Source organism: Peromyscus maniculatus, chromosome 1, assembly GCF_049852395.1.
Source record: "Peromyscus maniculatus bairdii isolate BWxNUB_F1_BW_parent chromosome 1, HU_Pman_BW_mat_3.1, whole genome shotgun sequence".
NCBI lineage: Eukaryota > Metazoa > Chordata > Mammalia > Rodentia > Cricetidae > Peromyscus > Peromyscus maniculatus.
In genome coordinates, this window is record NC_134852.1 from 211,095,592 (window position 1) to 211,123,322 (window position 27,731).

At 40.3% G+C, this 27,731-nt stretch overlaps 1 protein-coding gene across 4 annotated transcripts in view; it reads left to right on the forward strand.

Annotated features, from left to right (window-relative positions):
• Atrnl1 (attractin like 1) overlaps positions 1-27,731 on the forward strand; it is a 587,588-nt gene that overhangs the window by 123,338 nt on the left and 436,519 nt on the right. For all 4 annotated transcript variants that reach the window (XM_076563387.1, XM_076563388.1, XM_006978477.4 and 1 more), the window contains exon 20: positions 20,198-20,291. In XM_076563387.1, the coding sequence (XP_076419502.1) occupies positions 20,198-20,291 (94 nt within the window). The remainder of the gene's footprint in view (positions 1-20,197; positions 20,292-27,731) is intronic.

A 27,731-nucleotide genomic window follows, 5' to 3' on the forward strand; every position in this document is an offset into this window, starting at 1 on the left:
AGTTTGATTTCTCCATGTCCCTATGACTCATGTATGTGCTGTCCTCAACAAGTGTCTGGAGGGTAATGAAGTTTTTCACATTTTTTTGAGAAAAGACTGTTCCAGATTAAATTAACAGCTATAATAAATCTCCTTAAAAATAGTTTCTATTGTATGTGAGAGAAAGCAAAATACTCAGAGTAAATTGATGAGGAGGAATGTAGTTTGGAGAAGTATGATAGCATGAAAGAGAATACAGTGTCTTGTGGGAAATTGTAAGCACTTTGGCATGTACTCTGAGTAGAAGAACCACTAATAGTTTTGAGTGAAGCTGTGACAGCATCCTCCTTATTTTAAACTGGGTTATTTTAGGTACTGTTTTCAAAGTAAGCAGTCAAGGTTCCAAGATCAGTGGGAAGGTTATTGTAGTAATATGGGTGGGAGATGATGGAGTCTTAGGCCAGGTGGTGTTGCGAGAGGTGGTGTAAAGTCATTAGATTCTGAATGTAATTTTTTAGGTAGATTAAAAAAGAAATTTTCTAATTTGCTGTGGGATGTTAATTTGCTGTGGGATGTAGGAGAGAGCCATTCAACTTGGCCACAGCTAGAAAAGATGGAGATGGAAAGCAATTAGTGTTGGTCATGTTGTGTTTTAAATGCTGCTAGACTTCAGAGTGGAGATGTTGACTGGGTCGTGAGAGATGGAGGTGTGACGTTCTGGAAGAGCACCATGGGGGAGCTTTTAGTGTGTGCCTAGTGTGCAAAGTCACCCAGGCTGTGGAATCCAGACACAACAGAGGGTCTGGCTCCCTCAAGACACACATTGGCTCCTGCATCGTGTTCGTCTGTCCCTGGTGATACTCTCAGTCTCTGCCCCGTGGGTGTGTGGGTGGTGCAGCCACCATCGTGTGCTTTCGTTTGAATGGTTCTCACGAGGGTTTCTCTGTCAGACTCCAGGAGTGAATTGCTGGATTGAGGCAGTTTGGTGGTCATGTGTTTTTCAGGGATGACTGCACCATTTGTTGATTTCCCCATATACTCTCCAACACCTGTTGTTTTCCTTCACCTTATTTTAAAATAAATTTTAACTATCATTTTGGACATGCAGTGTTATTTTATGGCAGTTTTGATCAGCATTTCCTTAATGAATAAATAATAAGGGCTATCTTTTTTGTGTGCTTTCTTACTGTTTTGTATTAGAGAAATAACTGTTCAAGTTCTTCACTCACTAACACAATTTATCTTTATTTTAAATTGTGGTAAAACAGTATTGCATGGGGTTTATTATTTTAACTCCTCTAGGTGGATGTTACAGCAGAACCAAGGGTATTTGCAGTATTGCATTTCCTCCCAGATTATTTCCTTTTGTGAACGGAACCTCTCTGTCCACCAGCCACTGTTCTCCTCCTGCCTTTCCATCCCCCGACCTTTGGCTGCCACCAAATGCCTGAGTTTGCCCAGGTCCCTCATATGAGCAGAATCACAATTTTGGGCTTTTGCTGACTCGTTCAAGTCACAGAACGTGTCAGGTTATCTGTGCTTTTTAGGCTAAACAACATTCTGCTATCTGTTTAAACTACCTTTTTATCCATCTGATCATCCTTTGAGAGATAGTTGAATTGCATGTACCTTTTGGTTATTTTAAATAACACTACTATGCGTGTGGGTGTATAAATACCTGTTTGAGTCCCTGTGCCATTATTGGTTTGTGCTGTCGCCATTGTGTATCTGGAGAAATTATTTGTAGAACTTTGGTCCGTTTTTAATATTGGGTTGGTTTTGTTATTGTCCCCTCCCCAGATTGAAAGATATCTTTATATATTCAGAATGATAGGCCCTTATAAGACTGTAGTTATCAGATATTTTCTTCTACATTGTAGATTGTCATTTAAAAAAATCATCATGTCCTTTAAAATATAAAACTCTTAGAGATTCAACATCTGCCCTATCTGTGACCTGCTGGAGTGTGAAGGGACTGATCCTGTGGAACCATAGCCGCAGGATCTCCACGAGCCAGGGCAGCAGCAGGGTGTGGGAGAGGAGTGTCAGTGGGGGTCCAGTATTGATGGTGGTCCAGAGCCAGAGGCCTTGGACCTGACCAACAACTCATCACACAATGGATGTTTGCAAGTAAAGCTGTGTGGACAAAATAGTGTACTGCAGGACACACAGCAGCTCCCAGTACCACTGAGATGGACGGAGAGGGCTGTGTGGACAAAATAGTGCACTGCAGGACACACAGCAGCTCCAGTGCCACTAAGATGGACGGAGAGGGCTGTGTGGACAAAATAGTGTACTGCAGGACACACAGCAGCTCCCAGTGCCACTGAGATGGACGGAGAGGGCTGTGTGGACAAAATAGTGTACTGCAGGACACACAGCAGCTCCCAGTGCCACTGAGATGGACGGAGAGGGCTGTGTGGACAAAATAGTGTACTGCAGGACACACAGCAGCTCCCAGTGCCACTGAGATGGACGGAGAGGGCTGTGTGGACAAAATAGTGTACTGCAGGACACACAGCAGCTCCCAGTACCACTAAGATGGACGGAGAGGGCTGTGTGGACAAAATAGTGTACTGCAGGACACACAGCAGCTCCCAGTGCCACTGAGATGGATGGAGAGGGCTGTGTGGACAAAATAGTGTACTGCAGGACACACAGCAGCTCCCAGTGCCACTGAGATGGATGGAGAGGGCTGTGTGGACAAAATAGTGTACTGCAGGACACACAGCAGCTCCCAGTGCCACTGAGATGGATGGAGAGGGCTGTGTGGACAAAATAGTGTACTGCAGGACACACAGCAGCTCCCAGTGCCACTAAGATGGACGGAGAGGGCTGTGTGGACAAAATAGTGTACTGCAGGACACACAGCAGCTCCCAGTGCCACTGAGATGGACGGAGAGGGCTGTGTGGACAAAATAGTGTACTGCAGGACACACAGCAGCTCCCAGTACCACTAAGATGGACGGAGAGGGCTGTGTGGACAAAATAGTGTACTGCAGGACACACAGCAGCTCCCAGTGCCACTGAGATGGATGGAGAGGTGATGGAGAGGTGGGAAGGGTGGAGGAGGAGCGAAGTGGTTACCCTTTTTTTTTCTCTTTAACTATTGTTCATTTTATTCTTATTTTCATTCTATTTTAGCTTTCTTTTGGGGTGCACTACAAGTCAGGAACTGGGAAATATTGCCAGGTTTCCCCCTTTTTTGGTAAAACCAGATAGGTAAATAAGCTATTTTCAAAGAATAAGTAAAAAAAAAAAAAGTTTTTAGGTTAAAAAGATGACCCAGTGGATAGGGTCACTCTGTTCCTCCAGGTGCTCAGTTCCTAGTACCTGTGTCTAGTGGTTCATAACCTCCTGTAACTCCATCTCCTGGGTGACTGATGCCCTCTTTTGGCCTCCGAGTGGATGTGCACACAGATACACATATACACTCACGTAGTCTCTCTCTCTCACACACACACACACACACACACACACACAGACATACATACATAGACACAGATACAGACTCACACTAACAGATGCATAAATTAAGATAATAAATCTTTAAAAATAAAAAATTTCTAATTTCTTAAATTGTTTTAATAATTAAAAAAATTCCCTATACAGTATATTTTGATCATATTGATGAACTCTACTTTATGTAGGTTTTCTTTTTTGTAATTAAAAAAATTGTTTTTATCTTATATGTACGGATGTTTTGCCTGAGTGTATGTCTGTGTACCGAATGTTCACGGTATCTCTGGAGATTAGAAGAGGGTGTTAGATCTCTTGGGACTGGAGTTACAGCTGGTTGTGAGCTGCCATGGGTGCTGGGAATCAAACCAGGGTCCTTTGGAAGGGCATCTTACCCATAGGCCATCTCTCCAGCCGTTGTTGGTTGTACTTTTGGTGTCGTATATCAGAATGTGCTGCCAAATGCATATAATTGATTATACACACTTTTGCCAACATGGGCAAAAGGAACATTTCACTCTCTGTAATAGCTATGAAATAATTTAAATTGCTATGAAGGATTTTCCATTTTCAGCAGGCAGGGTGCTTTGAGAAATATGTTCCCCTTTGGGGGCAGTATTCCTCTGCTAGATTTAAAACTGGTTCAATCATTCCAAATTAATTTTGTTTCTGACATGACACAGCTGTCAAGCTGCATCACAGTGAACAGAAAATTCAGTGGAATGAAGGATTGATGTCTGTTTTATTCATTGTTACAGATTTTTTAGGAAACTTTAAATAATCCTTGACTGTTTTTTCAGGTCCTAAAAGGTGGCAAGATGGTATCTTGCTGTCTGTGACTTTATATTGCCATGTGATATATAGAAACTATCTTATATTGATATCACAAATCCTGTGTGAGATTCATGTGTGTGTATGTGTGTGTGCAGTTTTTAAATAGTAATATATTTATTGTTTGAGAATTTCATGTGTGTGTGTATTTTGATTATACAGCCCTCCCCCCCCCCCCCCGCCCCTTTATGCTCTCTGTGTTCCCTTGCCCTCCTCCCATCTCCCATTGCCCTGACAACTTCAGGTTGTTTTCTCCTTTGCTTCTGCCCGTTTCCCACCGAGTCCATGAGTTGCTCACGTGTTCATGGCTGTGAAGTCATTTCTTTCCGTCCTCTTTTACCTTGCTGAGGGACGCAGGCCAGGTGGCCTGCACAGCAGGAGTTCTTAACCACAGACCCCTCTGGCCAGCCCAGGCCCAGCTCTTTTTTTTGCATGAATTTTGGGAATGGGACTTTGGTCTTTGTGTTGTAAGCACTTGGCCAGCTGAGGCAACTGCCCAGCCTCTTGAGTGAGATTGTTTATAGATAAACCAGCGTGTGCTTCTCCTGAGTATTAACCTCCTGATGTTAGCTACTGAGGTGATACTGTGACTGTCAGCGTTCATGATGTTATTAAGTTTAAGTACATTAATAAAATTGAATAACCCAGGTGGGCATGGTGGCATATGTCTGTTGTCCCAGCACCTGGTGGGGCTCACACAGGAGGAGCATGTGTTCAAGCCTACATTCTATGATGTTCAAGGATACCGTGAGTTAAGTAGTTAGACACCATTTTAGAAAAAAAAAACAAAAACAAACAAACAAAAAGCGTGGGGCTTTAGCTGAAAGGCATAGCTTTTGCTCAGCATGACCAGGACACTAGATTTAGTCCCCTGCAGACCACCAAAATTATTTGACAGAAATTTTTTTAAACCAAAATTTGGTGATTTATTATAATAATAAATATTTCTTACGTTCAAAGAGACTGAAGATTTCACTAGGCCTTACAAGCAGAGTTAATAATACACCTTGAGGTCATTTAAAGCTGCTGTCTTACTGTGTAAAAAGTCTGTCTGTTTAACCTCTCCTTAAGAGAACAGCGTACAGCCAACCTTATTTGCCTTGGATTTCCCATGCAGTTGCCTTACAGCCGAGGAGAATGCGTAGCTGTAATTTGTTTTGTTTTTCAGGGTTTCCCTGTGCTGCCCCCGATAGCCAGCAGCTCCCTATGTGGATTATGCTGTCCTCCAACTCACCGATAGATCCCTTTATGATATCTCCTCCTGAGAGAGCTGGATCAAAGACGTGTGCTATCACACCAGGCCACGTAACTGTAATACTCAGAACTCTTCCCTGCCACTACCTTCAAATTCTGCAAATATGTGTGTATGCTATGACAGTAGATCATGGAAACAGCAAATAAGTTGCAAGCATCCCTATAGAATGAATATCCACCATAAATTTTGAAGACAATATATGGACATTGCTTGATAACCTTTGTTTGTTTGTTATCTGGGGCTGTTGGGGACAGCTGGAGTTAGTGACTTTGTCCCTTGGAAAACTCTGTTAAAGATTTGTGTAAAGTTTCCCTCATTCCTTCCCCATGCGATGCTCTCTATGATGTTCAAAAAATACCATGCAAAACACTTCATAGGACCCAGACATAAAGGCAGGGACAGCCACGGCAAGGCAGCGTCCGGCAGCACAGATTCAGACTATTCAGCGGACAGAAATGACAGGAGGCCCACAGAGGGAGGCGTAGAATTGGAGTCTGGGCTCACTCCTGGTTGAATTCCTCCAAGGGAAAGTGCTTTTAAATTTCTTTTCCTCAATGGGACACTGACACATTTTGGGACTTAAGTTATAATTAATATATGCAAAGTGATGCATTTTTTGGTATACTTAAAAAAATTCTCTGCAAACGGACTTATAAATTGCAGTAGAAGAAAATAATGCCTTTTCCTTAGAGTAGACAGCTCAGTGTACCTACAAACTATAGTACTTTACAAAGAAGAATTATCCTTGAAATCATTAGGTAGTGATTGAATGCTTACTAACTGCCACAGAGTATGTTATAACTCAAGTTTACAAACATTATGGGATACTGTCATTGTATTATGGATAAATCAAGTGATAGAATGAAGGACAAAGAGATTTATTCTGATTGAATGATCTTGGAAATTCCCATTCCAGAGTTAATTTAGCGGCCCCTTGATAGCTGAGGACAGTGTGTTAATCTATGTTTCAGTTTTCTGTAATCATTACTACTAGCATACTTTTCATTATAATTCATTCTTCATGTAAAACAGCTAAGTATGTTATTAACCATAGAATAGTTGACTAGATTTCTTATGCTTATTTATTTGTAACATATAAGTACAAAAAGAAAATACTTTTCCAATCTTGAATGACTAATAGTTTTCTTCTTCTATTCTTCAAATTCTTATGGCTAAATTTATTACAAAATACTTAATGGGTTTGACTTGTATTATGAGTAAGTTCTTTTTCTTAGCAGTGTACTCATATTTGGTTTTAGTAAGGTTTAATTAGCAAAACTTATTTTATCTTTTTGGTGTACTGTGAGTTTCTATTAGTAGCTGACTTATGGAAATATTTAATACATGATATTATTCTATATTCTATATTCTAGAGTAATGCAGTAGCATTTTTTAGGACTTGGGTAGGATACAGAAAAATAAGTACCATTTTGTTCCTAGGATGAGGAGGGTTTTTGTTAATCGACCATTCTCACACATTGTTCATAGAGTGGAAAGTTCATAATCGGATGAGTTCGGGCATTTATTGAAATAAATATGAGAAGTAATTCTCCCATTTGGAGCACGTACCATCACGCCTGCCCTGCCCAGGCCCTTCTAGCCCCAGATCCTCAGCATGATTGTGTAGCCTCCTTTCTCTCCATAGCTCTCCTCACCCCCCTTGTCAGAAAGGGGATTTCCAGGATGAGGAGGACTGAGAGGTGCATGAGACCATTGGCCCTGACATGGCACATACTTCAGAACACTTGACCTTGGGTGTTTGAAAATGCACTCCTGCCGTTCAGCTAGGCGGGCCGATTCCAGAAGCTCCCATGACGAGAGGCTTCTGAGCGGTGGAGTTTCACCATGACTTCTTTGGAAACTTTAGTGAGCCTTCTTCCTTCTGCAAGATCTCTTTCCTAGTTTCATTTGCAAAAAGTTCTATTTTCCTTCTCTCCCAACATTAATCAGATGTTTGATTCAATTTTGAAAAATCTAGCTATAGTTTTTTTTTTTTTTTTTTTTTTTTTTTTTTTTTTTTTTTTTTTTTTTTTTTTTTAACCAAACCGTTAGGTATGATTTTCTGGAGTATTTGTTTATATGATGTGAACCTCAGGTTTACTAGCCTTTGATAACAACATATGTCACTTTTGGTGCTGTTTTTCCATGAATAGCTTCTCACTGTCTCTGGAGTTTGGAAAACAATGTTTTTAGGTGTAGAAGTCGAATACTTGACTATTTGGGGCTAGATAGAAATCATTATTTTATGATGGGTCGACTTTTTCTTTCATTTTTCTGAAGTGACTTTTAGCCACCTTGTAATATGTTGCTTGAAATTTTATGTCCTAAGACTTTCACACCATCTGTTTTGTAAATAGTGATCTCATATATTATAATAGATCTTAACTGTGAACATGGTTTTTGGGGCTCGAGAGGCAGCTCAATCAGTGAGGTCCTTGAGGGCCTGATTTGGGTCCTTGGAACCATGTAAAGACAGACGAGTGCTGTGGTATGCTGTCTTTAATCCCAGAACTGTAGAGGTGAGACAGACAGGTCTCTGAGTCTCACTGGCCAGCCAGCCTCACCTACCTGGTGAACAGTGAGAGTTTAGGTCATTGAAAGTTCTGAAAATCTCAAAGGTATTTGGTGCCTGAGGAATAACACCTGAGATGGTCCTGTCCTTTTATCTACACATAGACACAGACATGGACATGGACACGGACATGCACACGCACACGCACACACATACACACACACACACACACACACACACACACACACGCACAGACACACAACCTGTCCTCTCATCTACACAGACACAGACACACACACACACACACACACACACACACACACACACACACACACACACGTTGCTGGAGAGCTCTCCAGGTTCCCCAAGCCCCGCAGTCCCACAATCCACGTATAAAATAATCACTCAGACGCTTATATTACTTATAAACTGTATGGTTGTGGCAGGCTTCTTGCTAACTGTTCTTATATCTTAAATTAACCCATTTCTATAAATCTATACCTTGCCATGTGGCTGGTGGCTTACCGGCGTCTTTACATGTTGCTTGTCCTGGCGGTGGCTGCAGTGTCTCTCCCTCCTTCTTCCTGTTTCCCCAATTCTCCTCTCTCCTTGACCTGCCTATACTTCTTGTCTGGTCACTGGCCATCAGTGTTTTATTTATATAGAGTGATATCCACAGCACTTCCCCTTTTCTTCTTTTTTTTAAAAAGGAAGATTTTAATTTTAACATGGTAAAATTACATATAACAAAACAATTATTGAGCAGGAATTACAGTTACAATATTAAAGAAGATATCCTATCTATCTTATATTTGTGAGTTCAAGGTTTTATATCTAACTTATCTTTTATCATAACTGAGGAAATTACAACTATCTGGTCTTTAACCACATCAAAGACCTGAGAAGGAACATAATGGTACCCGAGAAATGGTAGATAGATGCAAGCAACTTTCGGGAATCTTGCAAGAGTAGACCAAGACAGCTGGCAGCCTGGACCTAATGTTTCTCAGCATTGTTGGTGCATTCAAATTGGCTACAGGCCTAGAGTATCTGACAGACCATTTTCAGAAGCAGGAATTCTGAAAGACCATCTTACCCTGTCTTGCCAGAGTACAGTGGTCGCTTTCCTTGTGTCCCGTTTGTCCAGAAAGGACAGCATTGCATTCGTACTGTCAGCCGTCAAGGCAAGGGCAGTTCTTTGCCCAGTAGGCCATTTTGTGCCAAAAAGACAAACTTCCAAATGGAAATGTCTTAGAAGCCCAACATTCTCTTGGGATAAAATTGGTGCAGCCAGGAGCAATTGTGTCTCACGTCAACAGAATTTTAAGTTATTTAAATGCCATATTCTCTAGGTCTATGAAGTGTTTGAAGATTACCTATCTATCTGAAATATATCTATGTATATGTAGAAGACTTAACTAACATGGCTACAAATATGATTATCATAAATGAATAATTATTAATCTATTTTTTAATTATCCATTACAATTTTAAATGAGTTACATAAACATAATACTTCAAACAAGAATAGAAATATATATATATTTATATATATATATATACAGTATAACAAAATTAACTTCAAGTTTGTATCAATAAACTAAAATTTATACCAATGTAAAACATTTTAAACGTAAACTAAAATCTATACCAATGTAAAACATTTTAAACAAGTTGTTCTTTAAAAGTAGATTCATTAATCTACCCTTTTATCTTTTCATCTCTATATCCTCCTATATATCTATATCATATCCCCTTTTCTTTTTTAGAAAGAGATCACATTTATAATCAACCTGTTTTAAATAAAAATATTGTTTTTTCTCTGTCCCACACCAGAGGGATCTTCTGATTTGGGACATAAAAATCTCTTAACCATTTTTTTTTTTTAAAGCAATATGTCTGGGTTTAGAGGGGGAGTGAGCCAATTCCACCTCTAAATCCAGGTTGGTATATTTGGGAATTTGGGCGTAGCATCTTTTACTACTTCCTGCTGGAGGGGGCCGCTGTATCTTATGGGGACGCAAAGAAAATTTTAGGCCTATGGGGTAGTCCGTGAGGCTGTATTGTGTGAACCAGTTGCCTTGAAACTGCTCTGGATGTTGGATCATCTGGGCCATGGTGTCATCGGAGACCTTTCAGGGGGTCTTGGCTGGTGAAACCTGATGTATCTTAATCTGGAACAAATCCACAGCCTCTGGCTTTCTGTGGAAACAAAAGCAGAACCTCTTTTCCAAAGCAACATATTCTTAAATCCAAATTTTGAAGTCAAGGTACCTTTAAAATATACATATTGGTTTAATTTAACATCTTTTTTGATCAAATGTTTTTTTTTTTTTTTGCAGTTAAAAATCCCAAAGACAACACAGTCCAGATTTTCTGTGTAATATTCATCTTTACGTGGCTTTTTTATAATTATCTTTTTTTTGTCTCTTTTAAGCCTATGTATATTTTACACACATTGTAAACAATTTTATCTGAATCAGTCTTATTATGAATCTATTGCTTTAAACTGTAGTATTTTAAGACTGAAACGGTGTTGTGGCTGGTGGCTCCGCCCATTTCAGCTTCCCAACATGGCATTTTCCGCCAGTTCTGTGAGTCATCAAGTCTCAGAAATAGTGGGTATAAGCTTTTATCAAAGCAGCGTGTAGCCCAGAAACCTTTTTTTTTAAATACTAGTAAAGACTAAATCTACCACACAGCGTAATGTGCTGCTGGCAGACACCTCATTACCGCCATACTGCAGGTCAAACGCAAACGCCAGGAACCCGCCAGTAGTTCAAACCCGCGTTTTGAGGCGTCTAGCTGCCCGTATGAGACATGAAGCAGGAACCTGGTTTTGGCTCTGTTTAGAATTGGTTATTAAATATTCTCAGGTTTAAGGTGGAAACTCACCCCATGTTGGGCGCCATTTGTTGCTGGAGAGCTCTCCATGTTCCCCAAGCCCCACAGTCCCACAATCCACATATAAAATATTATATTACTTATAAACTGTATGGCCGTGTCAGGCTTCTTGCTAACTGTTCTTATATCTTAAATTAACCCATTTCTATAAATCTATACCTTGCCATGTGGCTGGTGGCTTACCGGCGTCTTTACATGTTGCTTGTCCTGGTGGTGGCTGCAGTGTCTCTCCCTCCTTCTTCCTATTTCCCCAATTCTCCTCTCTCCTTGTCCCGCCTATACTTCCTGTCTGGTCACTGGCCATTAGTGTTTTATTTAGATAGAACTTTATCCACAGCACACACACACACACACACACACACACAGACATACTTGTCTTCACTGATACACAGATACACAACACATGAGTGTGTGTGTGTGTGTGTGTGTGTGTGTGGTTACACATATACTTAGACTTCAATTTAGTTAAACTATCAATCTTTTGGTGAAACTTAAAAGATATATTTTAAGTCTGGTATGGAAATATTATTCCCAAACTGAAAACATTTATTTATATATTCCAGGAGACTGGAAGCTAACGTAAGAAACTGGGCATATATTTGATTTCATTCTGATGTATTTGTTTTTCAAAGTGCTAAGCAAAGTTAAATGCCAAATTGGATATACATTTTTACAGTGCTAATGCCATGCTTAGGATAATTAGTCATTGTGGAAAAGCTAATTATATTTTTGAAATGTCTAAAGCAATGTAGGAATCATCAGCAAAAATATTTTCTGTAAATACTTTGTAAGAATTAAGAATTCTCTGGATGTATTATATAAGAAACCTTTTCTCTCTAAGGTCTTTTTGTATGCACCATTAGACATAGATAAAAATACTGCTTGACTTTTTTATTAGCCATGCATAGACTTATGCATTTTTCTCGCTTTTTTTTTTTTTTATAGATTTTATAGCCTCAATCTGTTTTTAGGCTATCACAAAAGTACATAAGATTATTTTATTAGCTAGCTTGAAATTTGTTCCCCTGCTTTCTGGTGAACATTTCTATACAAGTTCCAATACTCATCCATTGAATTAGTTACAAAACTGAATTCAGCGACATTATTGTTTAAAAATACTTTAGGTTTGACATTGGCAAATCCCTGATTCCTTTTTCCTTGTATTATATTCCATTTGATTGCGACTCTTTTTCTTCTTCTTTTTTTATTATTAAGAAATTTTCCATTCATTTCACATACCAACCACAGATCCCGTCCTCCCTCCTCCAGCTCCCCAGCCTTTCCCCAACCTACCCCCCATTCTCACCTCCTCCAAGGCAAGGCCTCCCTTGGGGAGTCAGCAGAGCCTGGCACACTCAACTAAGCCAGGTCCATGCCCCTCCCCCAACACCAGGGCTGCTGAAAGTGATTCTTTACCTCCTGGTCCATGACACGTGTTCTCTCCTTTACAACTGATTCCCTGATTTAGGAAGTTAGACCTTCGTGGTCCTTCCTCTTCTGTTGCTGTTCAGTACTGCAGATTGTTTGACACGGCATGGGGTTTCCTTAAATCTTTGTTACTTTAATGCAAAGCTCCATTCTCCACAGTCTCTCCAGTTCTAACCCCTTTATACTTCGTTTGTAGGAAGAGAGAAACAGCTTTATTCTGAAAGTGATTCAAGCAATTTCGTTTTCATTTCTGAAATCTTTAGTGTCCAAAATTGTCACACAAGTAACTATTTTCAAACGCTTTAAGAATACATTCAAGGCGTCTTTGTGCTATGATCCAAAATAATTCTTTAACTTTTAAATCTCCCCTTTTTCATATTCTATACATCTTTATATCCTTTGTATTTCATAATTTTCTCATAAGTTAAGCTTCAAGTTTATTTCATAATTTTGGTCATTTTTTTATGTCATGAACATTACTAAGGACTTTTCATGAATGTCTATTTATTTGTATTTTATAATTCACACAATTATTGTTACTATTTTATAGATAAAGAATATTTCTAAAGTTTTTTTTTAAATTTTTTGGTAAAAATCATCGATGATCTGAAAGAAGATTTGAATGAGTAAACAAATTCACTCTAGTACATGAGAGGGAGAATCGGCAACACAGGGCTGCTGAGCAGACAGACAAGAAAATTAGCAGCTGGCGTGAAGAATTTGGCAACATGAAAGAAACAACCAGCCAGTAATGTCTGTATGCATATATGGGCAGAGTGTATGTCTAGTTCCTGTCTGAGAGTGCCCAGGTTCCAATCACAGGGTTATTTGAGTGTTGACAGCCAGTTCTCTGCAGAATTGTGTCTGGAGTAATGGGTATACATGTCTTTTATGGATTCACCAGCCAGATGTGTACTCTTACCCACAGACCAGCAGCCAGATGTGTACTCTTACCCACAGACCAGCAGCCAGATGTGTACTCTTACCCATACCTTGGTGAAGTAAGATTCATGGCTGTCTTGCCTGCTGTGGCACTGAACCTGAGAAGCCATTTAGAGTGATACAAACCTTCCCTATTGTATCCAGTTGATCATTCACAGGAGGGGGTGAAGCTGAGGTTTGTCTGACTGGTCAAGGCTGACACAAGACCAGAGGAGCCTACTGCAATTCTGAAGGACAGAAGTTTGAATTGTGGCTATTTATACTTTTACCTTATGTAGAGTTTTACCATATTAGGTATCTAATCGGTAAGATGTCTAATCGGTATGACATTTCACTAAGCATAATTAGCGTAGAAGATTACAAAAGAGATTAAACTGACGTGATCTCTAAACCTCCAGAAACTGTTGTTCTGTGTAAGATGACTGCTTGGTTTTGTGTTTCTACAGTGTGTTCTATGCCCATAACTCGGTGAATAACCTTTCTTTTTTATCCTTATTGTTTAGTTTTGCTATAAGTTGCTACTGCAGCTTTATATTCATGGGGACAGAAATACCGTGTGACTATGTCATGTCCCTCTAGTGTGTATCTAGGCTATAAAATCATTGCCAAATAAAATTTCCCAAACCAAAGGCCACAGCATGATGGTTTCATAGCTGCTTATTCAGCAAAACAATGGCCCCGAATGCTGACAACACAGAATAATACAAAAACTGCCATGAAGTATAAATTCAAACAATTGCATTTAAGGTGCATTTGTGCTACTTCACGCCGAAGTGTAATACCACAGGGGAATTCTTGCAAAATGAGCTCACATAAAAGGTGTTTTAAGATGTTTTTTTCCAGGAATTATTAAAGTAACTATACAAAGATAGTTTTTTAGAAAAGAAAATCTACAAGAATTTTGTAAGAATTATTAACTGTTATAAAAAAATTATAATGCTTTTCCGGGAAGGATAAATAGAATCCAAGTTTAAAAATATTAATATGCATTGAATTTAGTATTCATTCAAATATGCCTCAATATTTACCTTAAATTGTTCAGATTAATGTTAAACTGTGTGATGGCATGTTCATTCATTTCCAAACAGTTACATATTAATGATATATCTTAGTGTTCCTATATTCCTTGATGATATTCTTTATTCCTTGTCTCACATCTTATCTTTCACTTCAGATTTCTCAAATCCTATATTCTCATACTAAATTCTACAAAATTAAAGGAAAATATGCACATTTATTTGTATGACTTTATATATAAAATGTATTAGTGAATCTCTTTTAATAAATACCAGATTCTTGGAAATATCCCAATACAAAACTTACTTTATACCTATACGTAAGAAGTATGTATTAACTAGTATATTAATAATCTGTTTCCAAAGGTAATAAACAAAATGTTTAATGTTTCATAATGTGGTCAAAACCAAAACTTTTACGAAAGCCTTACTAAGATATAACATGCCGCAATGGAAGTTGCTGTTTTAGAGGATACAGTTCAGTGATTTTTTAGTGTATTGATAGAAATAGGCCCTCATGATTACAGTTTATTTGACAGAATTTCATCACTCCCTCTACAAAACAAAACAACAGGAAACAGAAAACAAAAAGAGAAAAGACACCAAACAGCCCATGCTGTTGGTAGCCTCTCCCTTACCGTCTCGCTCTCCCTTCTCCCTGGCTCCCATGGCAACTAGAAATCCATTATCTGATAGGTTGAATTATTCTGGAATTTTTTTTGTAGTAAGTGTTTTAAAGATTCATTAGATTTAAGCTTAATCATGTGTGAGAAGTGTTAATTTTATTGTCAAATAACGTCACTTTGATAGACATTTGAGCTGTCTTTCAGTTTCTTAGTTGTTGTGAATAATGTTATAAGCACTCATATGCATACTGTTGGAAGATATATTTTATTTATCATTTTCTATCTGGCTAGAACTAATCAGTTTTGTCATTTGCTCATTCCACATTGACTGTTTTGATTCGCTCACAGACATTCTGAGGACAGCTGTACACGTTTATATTTCCACTAGTCATCCATGCAAGTTCCAGCTTCTCTCCATCCTCATACATTCTGGTCATTGTTTGCATTTTAATTAGGAGCATTGATGGTGTCTAATAGAAAATTTGACTTGCATTTATTTCCCTAACTACTAATCTAGTGACTATATTTTTCTGTGCTTAATTGGTCATTTGCATATTTTTCTTAAAATAATGTTGATTCAAATCCATGGATAGATTTTTTTAATTGGGAAATTTATCTTTTATTGGACTAAATTGTTTATATTCTAGATACAAGTAAGATACATGATTTGCAAAAAAAATTTCCCTGTAATTTATTGTTCTTTTATTTTATTGTTGGCATCTCTTGTCATGCAAATTTCTTAAGATTGATGAAGTACATTCTGTTGTTGCTTGCTTGCTTACTATTTTTCATGTTTTGTTCTTTGGTGACTTCATGAATTATTTTTCTGTTGTTGTGATAAAATACCATGACAAAAAGCAACTTAGAGGAGAAGAGTTTATTTTGACCTAGGGTTCCAGAGTGTACCATGGCATGGAGGGCAAGGCTGTTGGAGCAGGAGATGGTGCGCTGGCTAGCTTATGTCACCTTGACACAGACTGGAGTCCTCTGAATGGATGGAACCTCAACAGAGAAAAATGCTCTGTAAGATCCTGCCATGGGGCATTTTCTTGATTAGTGGTTGGGGGAGGGCCCAGCCCATGGTGAGTGGTGCCATCTCTGGGCTGGTGGCTTTTCTATAAGACAGCAGGCTGAGAAAGCCATGAGGACCAAGCCAGTAAGCACCACTCCTCCATGGCCTCTGCATCAGCTCCTGCCTGCCTTCAGGTTCCTGCCTTGTTTGAGTTCCTGTCCTGACTTTCTTGAGTGATGAGGAAGTGTAAGTGAATTAAATACTACTCCCCCACCCCAAGTTGCTTTTTGTCATGGAGTTTTTTTTTTTCCTAGCAGTAGAAACCCTAACCCAACTAAGAAATGGGGTGATGAATTTTTCTCTACCCATAAGAAGTGGGAAGAGAGAGAGAGAGAGAGAGAGAGAGAGAGAGAGAGAGAGAGAGAGAGAGAGAGAGAGAGAGAACGAGAACAGCAATTGCATCAAGGCTAGAATCTCTGAAATCTGCCTCCTGTGTATTTCCCCCTGCAAGGCTGTACCTCCTAAAGTTCCTTAACTTCCCAAACTGTCATGAGCAGGAGAGCTAGTGTTCAAATCCATGAGCCCATGGGGGGGGGCATCTCTTATTTAAATCACTACAGTGTCAAAATAATTGCCCAATAATGTCAGAAACACTTACTTGAATTTTTTGTTTTGGGTTCTTCTAAACCTTACATTCAGGCCTTTCCTTGTTTGAATTTTTGTGGCCGGTGGGCAGGCTCTAACCCTCTCTTTCCCTGTTCCTGCCTAGCTTGCAGCTCCTGAGCCTGTTGGCTTGGTCGCGCCTTTCCACTCCGTGTTCTGCAGTTACTTCAGTGCGGTCTGAATTTATTGTTGCAGCTTCATAGTAATGTTTGAGGTGGCATGGCTGAGTCTTCTAATTTTGTAGTAATGTGAAGTTTTGTAATTATAAATGAATTTGAGAATCAACTTGTCAATTTGTACAAAGTAGCCAGCTTGCATTTTCTATTCTGAGTGCTCTCTCTATGCTTAGGACTTTTTTCTTTTACTGAACTGATAACTTCTTTTTCTGTTGCTCCTGGGAAGCAAAGGTAGATCTTCCCACCTGCTGGGCATGCACTCTGTTGAGCTGTCTCCCCAGGAGTAACTTCTCAATGGTTCCTGTGATGGAAGGAAGCCTGCAGAGTGTTGTTTGGGAAGCGTAGCTATTGTCTGTGGGTGAGGTCCCTGGTAAAGGCACACCCTGCTGGTCCTTCTCGTACAGGTCAAACTGCTGCTGTTGGCCCCTGTTCTGAGTGTGGGCTGTCCAGTTGTGATTCTCAAGATGAGGTGACATATACTTCCTTCCTGGGCTCACAACCTTTCTGTCCTTGCAACGCTCCCAGCAGGATTTCCTGTTTAGAACTTTAAGCAGCCCTAGATTGAGCAGAGGAGGAATTCACATTGTTTTTCCTAAAAGTAGCTCCTCCCATTTGTCCTACTGCTTTAGTTCAAGGGCCCAGATTCATGCCTGAGTGATTGACAGCACTTCTCTTCTACCCTCCACATCCCAGGGGATGCACACCAAGAACTCCATGAGAGCTCTTGTGGAGTCCTTCTTATTGCTTGACTAGGGGATCAAAAAACTGAACTCTAACGCTGAAGTACCTTTTCCTGATAATTGTCACCAAATCATCCTCCAGCTGGCTTGGTGCAACACACAACGAAAGCCTCGGACTATTTTTCTCCCCTCGAAAAATGTCCTGAGTGGTCTTAAACTTGACATGTATATTTAAGATCTATTTTATTTTGAAATCCCTCTTGGAATATCAATGTGTTTATCTGGTTACATTTGTTTGCATCTGTTAATTAGCATAGATATTAGAATAGTTATTGATATTTTAAGAAAAATATAGTAACAAATGTTGAACATTGGGAAAATTAGATTGATTATCTCATTTTGATGTGCATGTGTAGGCCACTTGATTTCATTTCCATCGGCAGAATGATGCTGCAGAAACACAGTGGTTCTCACTGGTGCTTTTGAAAGGGATGCTAACGTACACACCATTGCTCTTAGGATGTCCTCTGATAGGAGAATGGACTGTAACCCTGGAGCACGGGGGTGGGGGGTGGGGGGGTGTATGTGTCACGTGACTGTGTCAGTGTCAGGAAGAGGATGTGGGTGATAACACTGCGGCTCTGAAATGGAAAGGAGTGGTTAGATGCAAGAAGGACCATGAATGTATAAGTTAGGCCATCAGCTGATGGGATTCCAGGCACAGAACTTATGACACCAATGTCCTAAATTACAGATTCATTTGTCCTTCAATCTCTCCCCTCCCTCCCTCCCTCCCTCCTTATGTGTGTGTGTGTGTGTGTGTGTGTGTGTGTGTGTGTGTGTGTGTAAACATGCATGTGTATGGGCATCCATGGTAGATGCATGTACATGTTAATGTGTCCTTGTGGGGGCCAAGACTGGGGTCTTCTTCAGCTCTTGCTCAAATTCATGACCTCATTTGTTTTTACACATATAATTATTTGCTCTTACATATATATTTAGGACTATATAATGGCTCTGTCCTTATAATGTTTGTAGCAGGAATCTTAAAAGTTCTTATTAATAAAATCAAACCTGAGGCCAGTTATTGGGGTGAATACTGGAAGATCAGAGAGACAGAACAAGCCACAGCTATCTCACCTTGCCAATTCCTCAGCTGGTCCTGTTTCCTCAGACCGGAAGCCTCTGAGTCCTCATCCAGAATGAATCCCAGCTGAACTGTGCTGCTTCAAAGCCTGAAAGCTTAACCAGCCAAATGCTTCCAGTTTCTGGTCCTCACGCCTTATATATCTTTCTGCTTTCTACCACGACTCTCTGGGATTAAAGGCTGGCTTTCTGGGATTAAAGGCATGTGTCACCATGCTTGGCTTTTTCCAATGTGGTCTTGAACTCACAGAGATCCAGAGGGATTTCTATCTCTGGAATGCTAGGATTAAAGGTGTGTGCTATCACTGCCTAACTAGTGACTTTTCTGTTCTCTGACCCCAGATAAGTTTATTAAGGTACACAATATTTTGGGGAACACAATACCACCACAAATGTTCCTTGTATGTATGTGATTTCAGGGCTGACCACTTTGCATTGGGAGACTCTTTCTCCAGCTCTCAGCATTTCCTAGTTACCTTTGTCTGGGCCCGAGGCCCCACGGTGTTCCTTGCATTGGCTCATCTGCTGGTGCAGTCATCGTTGCTCAGGTCCTGTTTAGGCAGCTGTGTTAGGCAATAATGAAGAGAAAATGGATATTTGCGTTCCTACAACTAAACCAGTCGTGCCATTGTGGAATGCAATGCTTAATTTAGTGTTCTGAAGCAGTAATTCTGAGAATAATCTCGGAATCATAAAAAGACGAGCAGACAATAAGGCCGTATGTGGCTGTACTTTTGGTCTTGTTTAAAATAGTAATAATACTAGAAATAATAGCTGTATTTTTTCAGTACTTACACATTTTAAATATTTTATTTGTTTATTTATTTATTTGGGTTTTTGAGTCAGGGTTTCTCTGTGTAGCCCTGGGTGTCCTAGAACTCACTCTGTAAACCAGGCTAGCCTTGAACTCAGAGATCTGCCTGCCTCTGCCTCCCAAGTGCTGGGATTAAAGTCGAGTGCCACTACTGCTTGGCATTTTAAGTGGTTTAAATAACAATGTCTTATTTAATTCTCAAGACTCTTTAGAGCTAAGTAGTGTTATTCTCTATTTATAGATGACAAAACCAAATCTGGAGCGTTTCAATAAATTGTTTACAGTTCTGTAGGTAGTGGTTCGAAATGCGTGTTTGAAGTTAAGTCACTGCATTCCAAAGCTCTTGCTTTTAAATTTTACCTGTTTTTGTTTTGAACCAATCACCTCCTCAAAGCTACTTGCTGTAGCCAAGGGTAATGTTGACTTCTGGCCCCCTGCCTTCAGCTTCCACTTCAGGGACTGGAGTGTGCACCATGCATCTTCCATGTGCTGGGACTAGGGGTGTGCATCACTACACCTGCTATCTTTTTGAACACTTGCTTCATGAACTTGATGTATCAGATCACAAACAAGCACAAAGGAGAATTAGAGAACTACTTAGGTGCATGGTAGATGCAGGGCACTCCTTAGGATTGTAAAGAGTTTTGCAAAGTTTTCACATTAAGTGAAGAAATAGCTTATATGACATGAGGAAATAGCCTCATAAAATAAGATACTAATAATACTTAATACTATGTTATTTTTTGACTTACAGCTTGCACGTGCAGTGGCCATGCAAATATTTGTCATCTGCACACAGGGAAATGTTTCTGCACAACAAAAGGAATAAAAGGTGACCAATGCCAATTGTAAGTGCAAAGAATTGTATTTGGAACTTTTATGGATTTTGTGCTATAAGACTAATTTTTATGTTTTAAATTTGAATGTTAGCATTATGTTAGTTAAGCTTACATTATTGTAAGATAATTTCATTTACATATTATAAAATCTTTTGAAAAAATAAATGTGTAAAGATGATGGTTTCCTAGAGCCTTAGAGGAGAGCCTGTAGAGCCAACTGCTGGGGGGCGGGGGGCGTGGGCACGACGCAGACGGCACCACCCCTGACGTGTTTGCGGGTTCTGACGTGGGTGCGGGTTCTGACGTGGGTGCGGGTTCTGACGTGGGTGCGGGTTCTGACGTGGGTGCGGGTTCTGACGTGTATACGGGTTCTGACGTGGATGCGGGTTCTGACGTGTATACGGGTTCTGACGTGGGTGCGGGTTCTGACGTGGGTGCGGGTTCTGACGTGGGTGCGGGTTCTGACGTGTATACGGGTTCTGACGTGGGTGCGGGTTCTGACGTGGGTGCGGGTTCTGACGTGGGTGCGGGTTCTGACGTGGATGCGGGTTCTGACGTGGGTGCGGGTTCTGACGTGTATACGGGTTCTGACGTGTATACGGGTTCTGACGTGGGTGCGGGTTCTGACGTGTATATGGGTTCTGACGTGTATACGGGTTCTGACGTGTGTGCGGGTTCTGACGTGGGTGCGGGTTCTGACGTGGATGCGGGTTCTGACGTGGGTGCGGGTTCTGACGTGTATGCGGGTTCTGACGTGTATGCGGGTTCTGACATGGGTGCGGGTTCTGACGTGTATGCGGGTTCTGACATGGGTGCGGGTTCTGACGTGGGTGCGGGTTCTGACGTGTATGCGGGTTCTGACGTGTATGCGGGTTCTGACATGGGTGCGGGTTCTGACGTGGGTGCGGGTTCTGACGTGGGTGCGGGTTCTGACGTGTGTGCGGGTTCTGACGTGGATGCGGGTTCTGACGTGGGTGCGGGTTCTGACGTGGATGCGGGTTCCGGGGTCCACACTTGCGTCACTGCTGAGTCACTTAACAGCCTTCCTTTTCTCTAGAACGTTCCTTACACAGGAACCCAATATCTTACTCTCAGTATTTCGTGAGTGACTTTCTAATATCATTTAATTATTCTTAATATTTATTACCTTCTAATTGTGACTTTAAAAGGCAATACATTTAAATTATTTTTCTTTCTTTAATTTTTAAATGTACATTATATTAAAATCAGATTTGTATGATTCCATATTAACTAGTTACAAGCACATGCTTATTTTTCATGAATATTATATGAGAAAAACTATGTTTTCATTATATTAATTATGTAATTATCAGGGAAAAATTTAGTAAAAAATTTTCTAAATTATAAGTAAAATTTTTATCTAAAGAATCTCTTAAACACAGAAAACAATATTTGCTTATTTTTACTTGATATCTTTGATTATCATAGACTTTCAAGTTCAGAGAAGCCTTTATTGCCAGTTAGTCGCTTCTCTGCAATCCCTACAGTTAGGCGTCAAAGCCTGATAGACCTTGTATCAGTTCCTATCAGGCAGGCCACACAGGCCTTATGAGCAATGAGCTAAGCCAGGGGCTTACCCTGTGCGGTAGGACGGTGCCTCTGGTATTTTGCAACAGTAATGTTTGTTTTCTAAGTAGATCTAGCTTTATTGTCATGAGGCTAGTGAATCTGCACAGACCCATGCTTAGAAGAGTTCAAGGCTACGACATGACCATCTTAATAATTTTGTAAACAGAAACCCTAACTTTATTTGCACTTTACAGCATTCTCATCCACTCCCTCAAATTATATACCAGCTCATAAGCATCACTATTTCATTACAGCAGTGAAGATAACATCTGTAGATCCTGGTTATACCAGTATAGACAAAAGCAAAATGTTAGTTCCAACTATGATTATGAATTGAAAATAATTAATTAGTACAGTTTTTTTTTAAGTGACTTAACTTCCTTTGTAATTGGCATTTTAGGAACATGCTTTTGTTCTTAGACAAAAGCCAGCAATATTTTTGTTTACTTAAGAGCTGATAAGCTCAGCTTAATACAGATAACAGGTCAAGCATACACATGTTACCTAAAATATAGTTTTGAATGATAAAAATATATTTTGCCGCCGGGCGTTGGTGGCGCACGCCTTTAATCCCAGCACTCGGGAGGCAGAGCCGGGCGGATCTCTGTGAGTTCGAGGCCAGCCTGGGCTACCAAGTGAGCTCCAGGAAAGGCGCAAAGCTACACAGAGAAACCCTGTCTCGAAAAACCAAAAAAAAAAAAAAAAAAATATATATATATATATATTTTGCCTTTGATCTAATTTATGTATTTTTTTTTTTTTTTTTTTTTTTTGGTTTTCGAGACAGGGTTTCTCTGCGTAGCTTTGCGCCCTTCCTGGAACTTACTTGGTAGCCCAGGCTGGCCTCGAACTCACAGAGATCCGCCTGCCTCTGCCTCCCGAGTGCTGGGATTAAAGGCGTGCGCCACCACCGCCCGAAAAATTATATATTTCCTTTTTTGTTGTTGTTTTGTTTTTTTGAGACAGGTTTTTTCTGTGTAGTTTTGGTACCTGTCCTGGATCTCCCTCTGTAGACCAGGCTGGCCTCGAACTCACAGAAATCCACCTGGCTCTGCCTCCCGAGTGCTGGGATTAAAGGCCTGCGCCACTGCGGCCCACCTTAATTTATGTATTTTTCTAAAGAGGCATTGGAATACCAATTTGTAAAGAATGCTTTGTAGATAGTATATATAGATATGATTCTGTTCAATACTTTTTTTTGGAATGCAAGTGTTTTTATTTAATTTTTTATAACTTGAAAATAGGTTCTTCTCTCATATGATAATCCCCTCCCTCCATTCCTCCCAGCTCTCCCCCACCTCCTCCTTCCCCAGATACTCCCCCTCTGTCTCCTGTCTTCAGAAAAGAACAGGTCTCCAAGAGACAACAACCAAACATGACAAAGTAAAATCCATTAAGACAAGGCAAAGCCCTCATATAGAGGCTGGGCAATGCAACCCAATAGGAGGAAAAGAGTCCCAAGAGCAGGCAAAAGAGTCAGAGACATACTCCCTCCACTGTTAGGAGTCTCACAAAAGCACCAAGCTAACAGCCATAACATACACACAGGACCGGGTGCAGACCCTGGCAGGCCCTGTGCTTAGAGCTTCAGTACCGCTTCTGTGAGCCCATGTGAGCCCTGCTTGGTTGATTCACACGTTCTCCTGTGTCCTCCATCCCTCTGACTCCTACAGTCTTCCCTCCCCATCTCCATGTGGTTCCCTCTTCTCTGAGGGGAGGGACCCAATGGAGACCTCCAATTTAGACTCTCCACATGATATCTGGCTGTGGGTCTCTGCATCCACTCCCATCCGCTGCTGGAGGAAGCCTCTTGATGACTGGACAAGGCACTGATCTATGAGTATATCAAAATATTATTAGGAAGCATTTCATTGATTTTTTTTCTTTTTCAGCCAGTTGTGTTTTGTTCTGCCCTAGGTCTCTGGGTTTTCCAGTCTCTGGGTCCTGGACATCCAGGAATTATAGGACATGGGCTCCCTCTTGTGGCGTGGGCTACAATTTAAACAAGACATTGGTTGGCCACGCCCACATTGCCACCATTGCCCCAGCACATCTTTCAGGCTGGACAGAGTGTAGGTCAAGGGTTTGTGGCAGGGTTGGTGTCCAGGTTTCTCTTTCAGTAGCTGGCAGAGTACCTTCCCATGCCAAAGGGACTAGAATGTTGGGGTGAAGGCTCCAAGCAGGCACCAGATCGATTTTTCTATGTTTAGTGAGCTAAGTGAATGTTGTCCTTGGCAATGGGGCCCTGCTTTCAGTCTTTGGAGAGTGACCTTTTGTCCTAGCATCAGCCTGTGTTGTTTAGGGATCCCTAGAGGACTTCCTTGGCCAACAAATGAACCAAATGCTACCCGATGCCACCACTGGAAGCCTTGTTTGGCTATAAAAGATGGAGTCCTCACTAGATTCACTTTCATAGATTCCAGAAAATTCTGCTGTACTAGGTTTCTACATCACCTCCAAATGCCCTGCAATTCCAGCTGTCTCCCCCTACATTCTCTCCCTCTATGGCCCCACCATCTGATCCCTCCCACTACTGTCCCCATCTGCCCCCAGCCCACCTGCAAGATCTATTTCCCCTTCCCAGGGAGGTCTATGGGTTCCCCCTAGAGCCCCCCCCCCCCTTTTTTTTAACTCAATCTCTCTGGGTCAGTGGATTGTAGCTTGATTATCATTTACCTAACATCCAATATCTATTTATAAGTAAATACATATGTGTTTGTCTTGCTGGCTTACCTGACTAAGGATGATTTTTTTTTGTTTTTCAAGACAGGGTTTCTCTGTGTAGCTTTGGTGCCTGTCCTGGATCTCGTTCTGTAGCCCAGGCTGGCCTCGAACTCACAGAGATCCACCTGGCTCTGCCTCCCAAGTGCTGGGATTAAAGGCATGAGCCACCACTGCCTGGTAGGATGATTTTTTTTTTTCTAGTTGCATCCATTTGCCTGCAGATTTCATGATATCACTTTTTTTTTTAAATAAATCTGAGTAATACTCCATTGTGTAAACATACTGCATTTTCTTTATCCATTCTTCAGTTGAGGGATGTCTAAGTTTTTTCCAGTTTCTGCCTATAATGAATAAAGCTGCAATGAACATAGTTGAGCAAGTGTCCTTGTGGTAGGATGGGGTGTCCTTTGGGTATATGCCTGAGTGATATAGCTTGGTCCTCAGGTAGACGGATTCCTAATTTTCTGAGGAACTGCCATATTGATTTCCATAATGGCTGAACAAGTTTGCACTCCCACCAGCAATGGAGGAGTGGTTTACCTTGCTCCACATTCTCACCACCGTGACCTGTCACTTGTGTTACTGATCTTAGCCTTTCTGACAGGGGTAAGCTAAAATCTCACAGTAGTTTTGATTTTCATTTCCCAACTCAAAAAAATCAGTAGCCCTTCTATATACAAATGACAAATTGATTTAGAAATCATGGAAACAACACCCTCACAATAGTCTCAAATAATATAAAATATTGTGGAGTAACTCTAACCAAGCAAGTGAAAGACATGTATGATAAAAACTTGATGTCTTTGAAGAATACATCAGAAGATGGAAAGATCTCCCTGCTCTTGGATTGGTAGGACTGACTTAGTAAAAATGACCATCCTACTGTTCTGGTGGAAGGTCCACCTCAACTCCCCTCCTCCATCTCTCTCCCCAAACCCACTCCCTCAAAGCCCACCAAAAGCCAGCCCCTCCCTGAGGCTGCTCAAGACCACACCTACAGGGTACTTAAAGCCTGGTAACCATATTTGCCATGTGACCCTTCCTTTGTGACTCTTCCTATGTGACTCTACCCCTGTGACCCTTCCCCTGCCTTCCCAAGGGTCATCCAGGATTGCTTTGCTCATTAAACCTTTGTTTATTAATTCGGCTTGATTTGGCTTATTACATCAGTGGCAGCGGGGACCCAGAAACCTGGGATTTTAAAACTTATCACCTACTAAAAGCAATCTGCAGATTCAATGTAATCCCCATCAAAATTCCAACACAATTCCTTACAAACATTGAAAGGACAATTCTCAACTTCATATGGAAAAACAAAAAACCTAGGATAGCTAAAACAATCCTGAACAATATAAGAACTGCTGGAGACATCTCTATCCCTGATTGCATGTTGTACTACAGAGCTATAATAATAAAACCAACATGGTATTGGCATAAAAACACACATTTATCAATGGAATAAAATTGAAGATTCTAACATAAATCCACACACCTATGGACATTTGATTTTTGATAAAGAAGCCAGAAATACACACTGGAAAAAGAAAGCATCCTCAACAAATGTTGCTGTCATAACTGGATGTTGATATGTAGAAGAATGTATGTACATACATATTTGTCACCCTGCACAAACTCAAGTCCAAGTGGCTCAATGGCCTCAACATAAAACCAGATTCACTGAACCTAACAGAAGAGAAAGTGAGGAATAGCCTTGAACTCACTGACACAGGAGACAATTACCTGAACACAACACTGATAGTGTAGACACTAAGATTAAGAATTAATAAATGGGATCTCATGAAACTGCAAAGCTCCCACATGGCAAAGGACACCATCAGTCAGCCAAAGCAGCAGTTTACAGAATGGGAAAAGATTTTTATCAACTCCATATCCAATATAGGACTAATATCCAAAATATATAAAGAACTCAAGAAATTGGATATCAAAAAACCAAATATTCCAATTAAAAATGGGGTACAGATCAAAACAAAATTCTCAACGGAGGAATCTCAAATGGCTGTTCAGTACATTTTTAACTTTTGAATGGGGATAATAAAGATAAGGTCATCATTTTGAAAATTATTTGCTATATAGTGGTGATATTGGAAGATGCTTTTATTGGGAAGCAGAGATAGTTATTTAAATAAGCAAACTGATTAAATTAGTGTGTGGTATTTGTAAGCAAAATTGATATATTTTTGCTAAAGTACCTTTCATGCTTTAGTATTATACTCATCACAGTAAAACACACAGTTTTCTTGTATTTAATGATCTAAAATAACCAAGAATCTTTTCTTCTAAGGACAAATTCCATTTTTCTTTAAGTATGTCATCAAATAGCACATGTTTTTGTAAATTTCCCAAGTGGATATTGTTTCTTTTTCTCTGCCAGTCATTGGTTGCATTGGCCATGTAGCCATGCATTTGTCTAAACCCTTTATTTGAATGAGCAGCTTCCAGGAGTCATTGCATCAATATCAAAATGCTCAGCAGATGTATTAATTGTTCTTTATGACTTCAGAGAAGGAGCTCGCTGAGACTGAAGAAGGTCTGAGCACAGTCTGCTTGGGTTGGAATTTGAGGAAGGTAGTGGTTTCTGGATAAAAAAGACAGTGGGTAGAGTGGAAGTAGCTCCAGGAACAACAAAGACATAAAAACACACATGGTCTTAGCATTTCCAGTGTCTGCTCATGGGTGCGGAGATGGAGAGAATATTGTCCTCCCCCTTGTTAACTGACTAAGAAAGAAAAGCCCGGTTAAAACACAAATCCTTGTAAATTGGTTAAAGAAAGGGAAGCCTTGTGAAATACAAATCCTTGAGTTAATTGAAACTCAAACCACAGGTAAATGATGATAAAAGAAAGAAGAGGCAAGAGCCTGCAGACAGACGTGCAGCAGCAATTTCGGCTTCCATAGGATGAATTAAATAGACTAGTGGATAGGCTGGTAGAGGTTCATTTTTTCACTCTTGATGGTTTGGAGTTTTAAGAGCAGTAGGAATTGATAGAATTTGTGATGGCCTCCTTTCAGAGATACCCTCAAACTTCCTATATTGATCCTACAGCTTTCTAACAGGATAAAGCAGAGATGATTAAAATTTTTTTTTCTTCTTCAAAGACAGGCTGTCACTGTGTA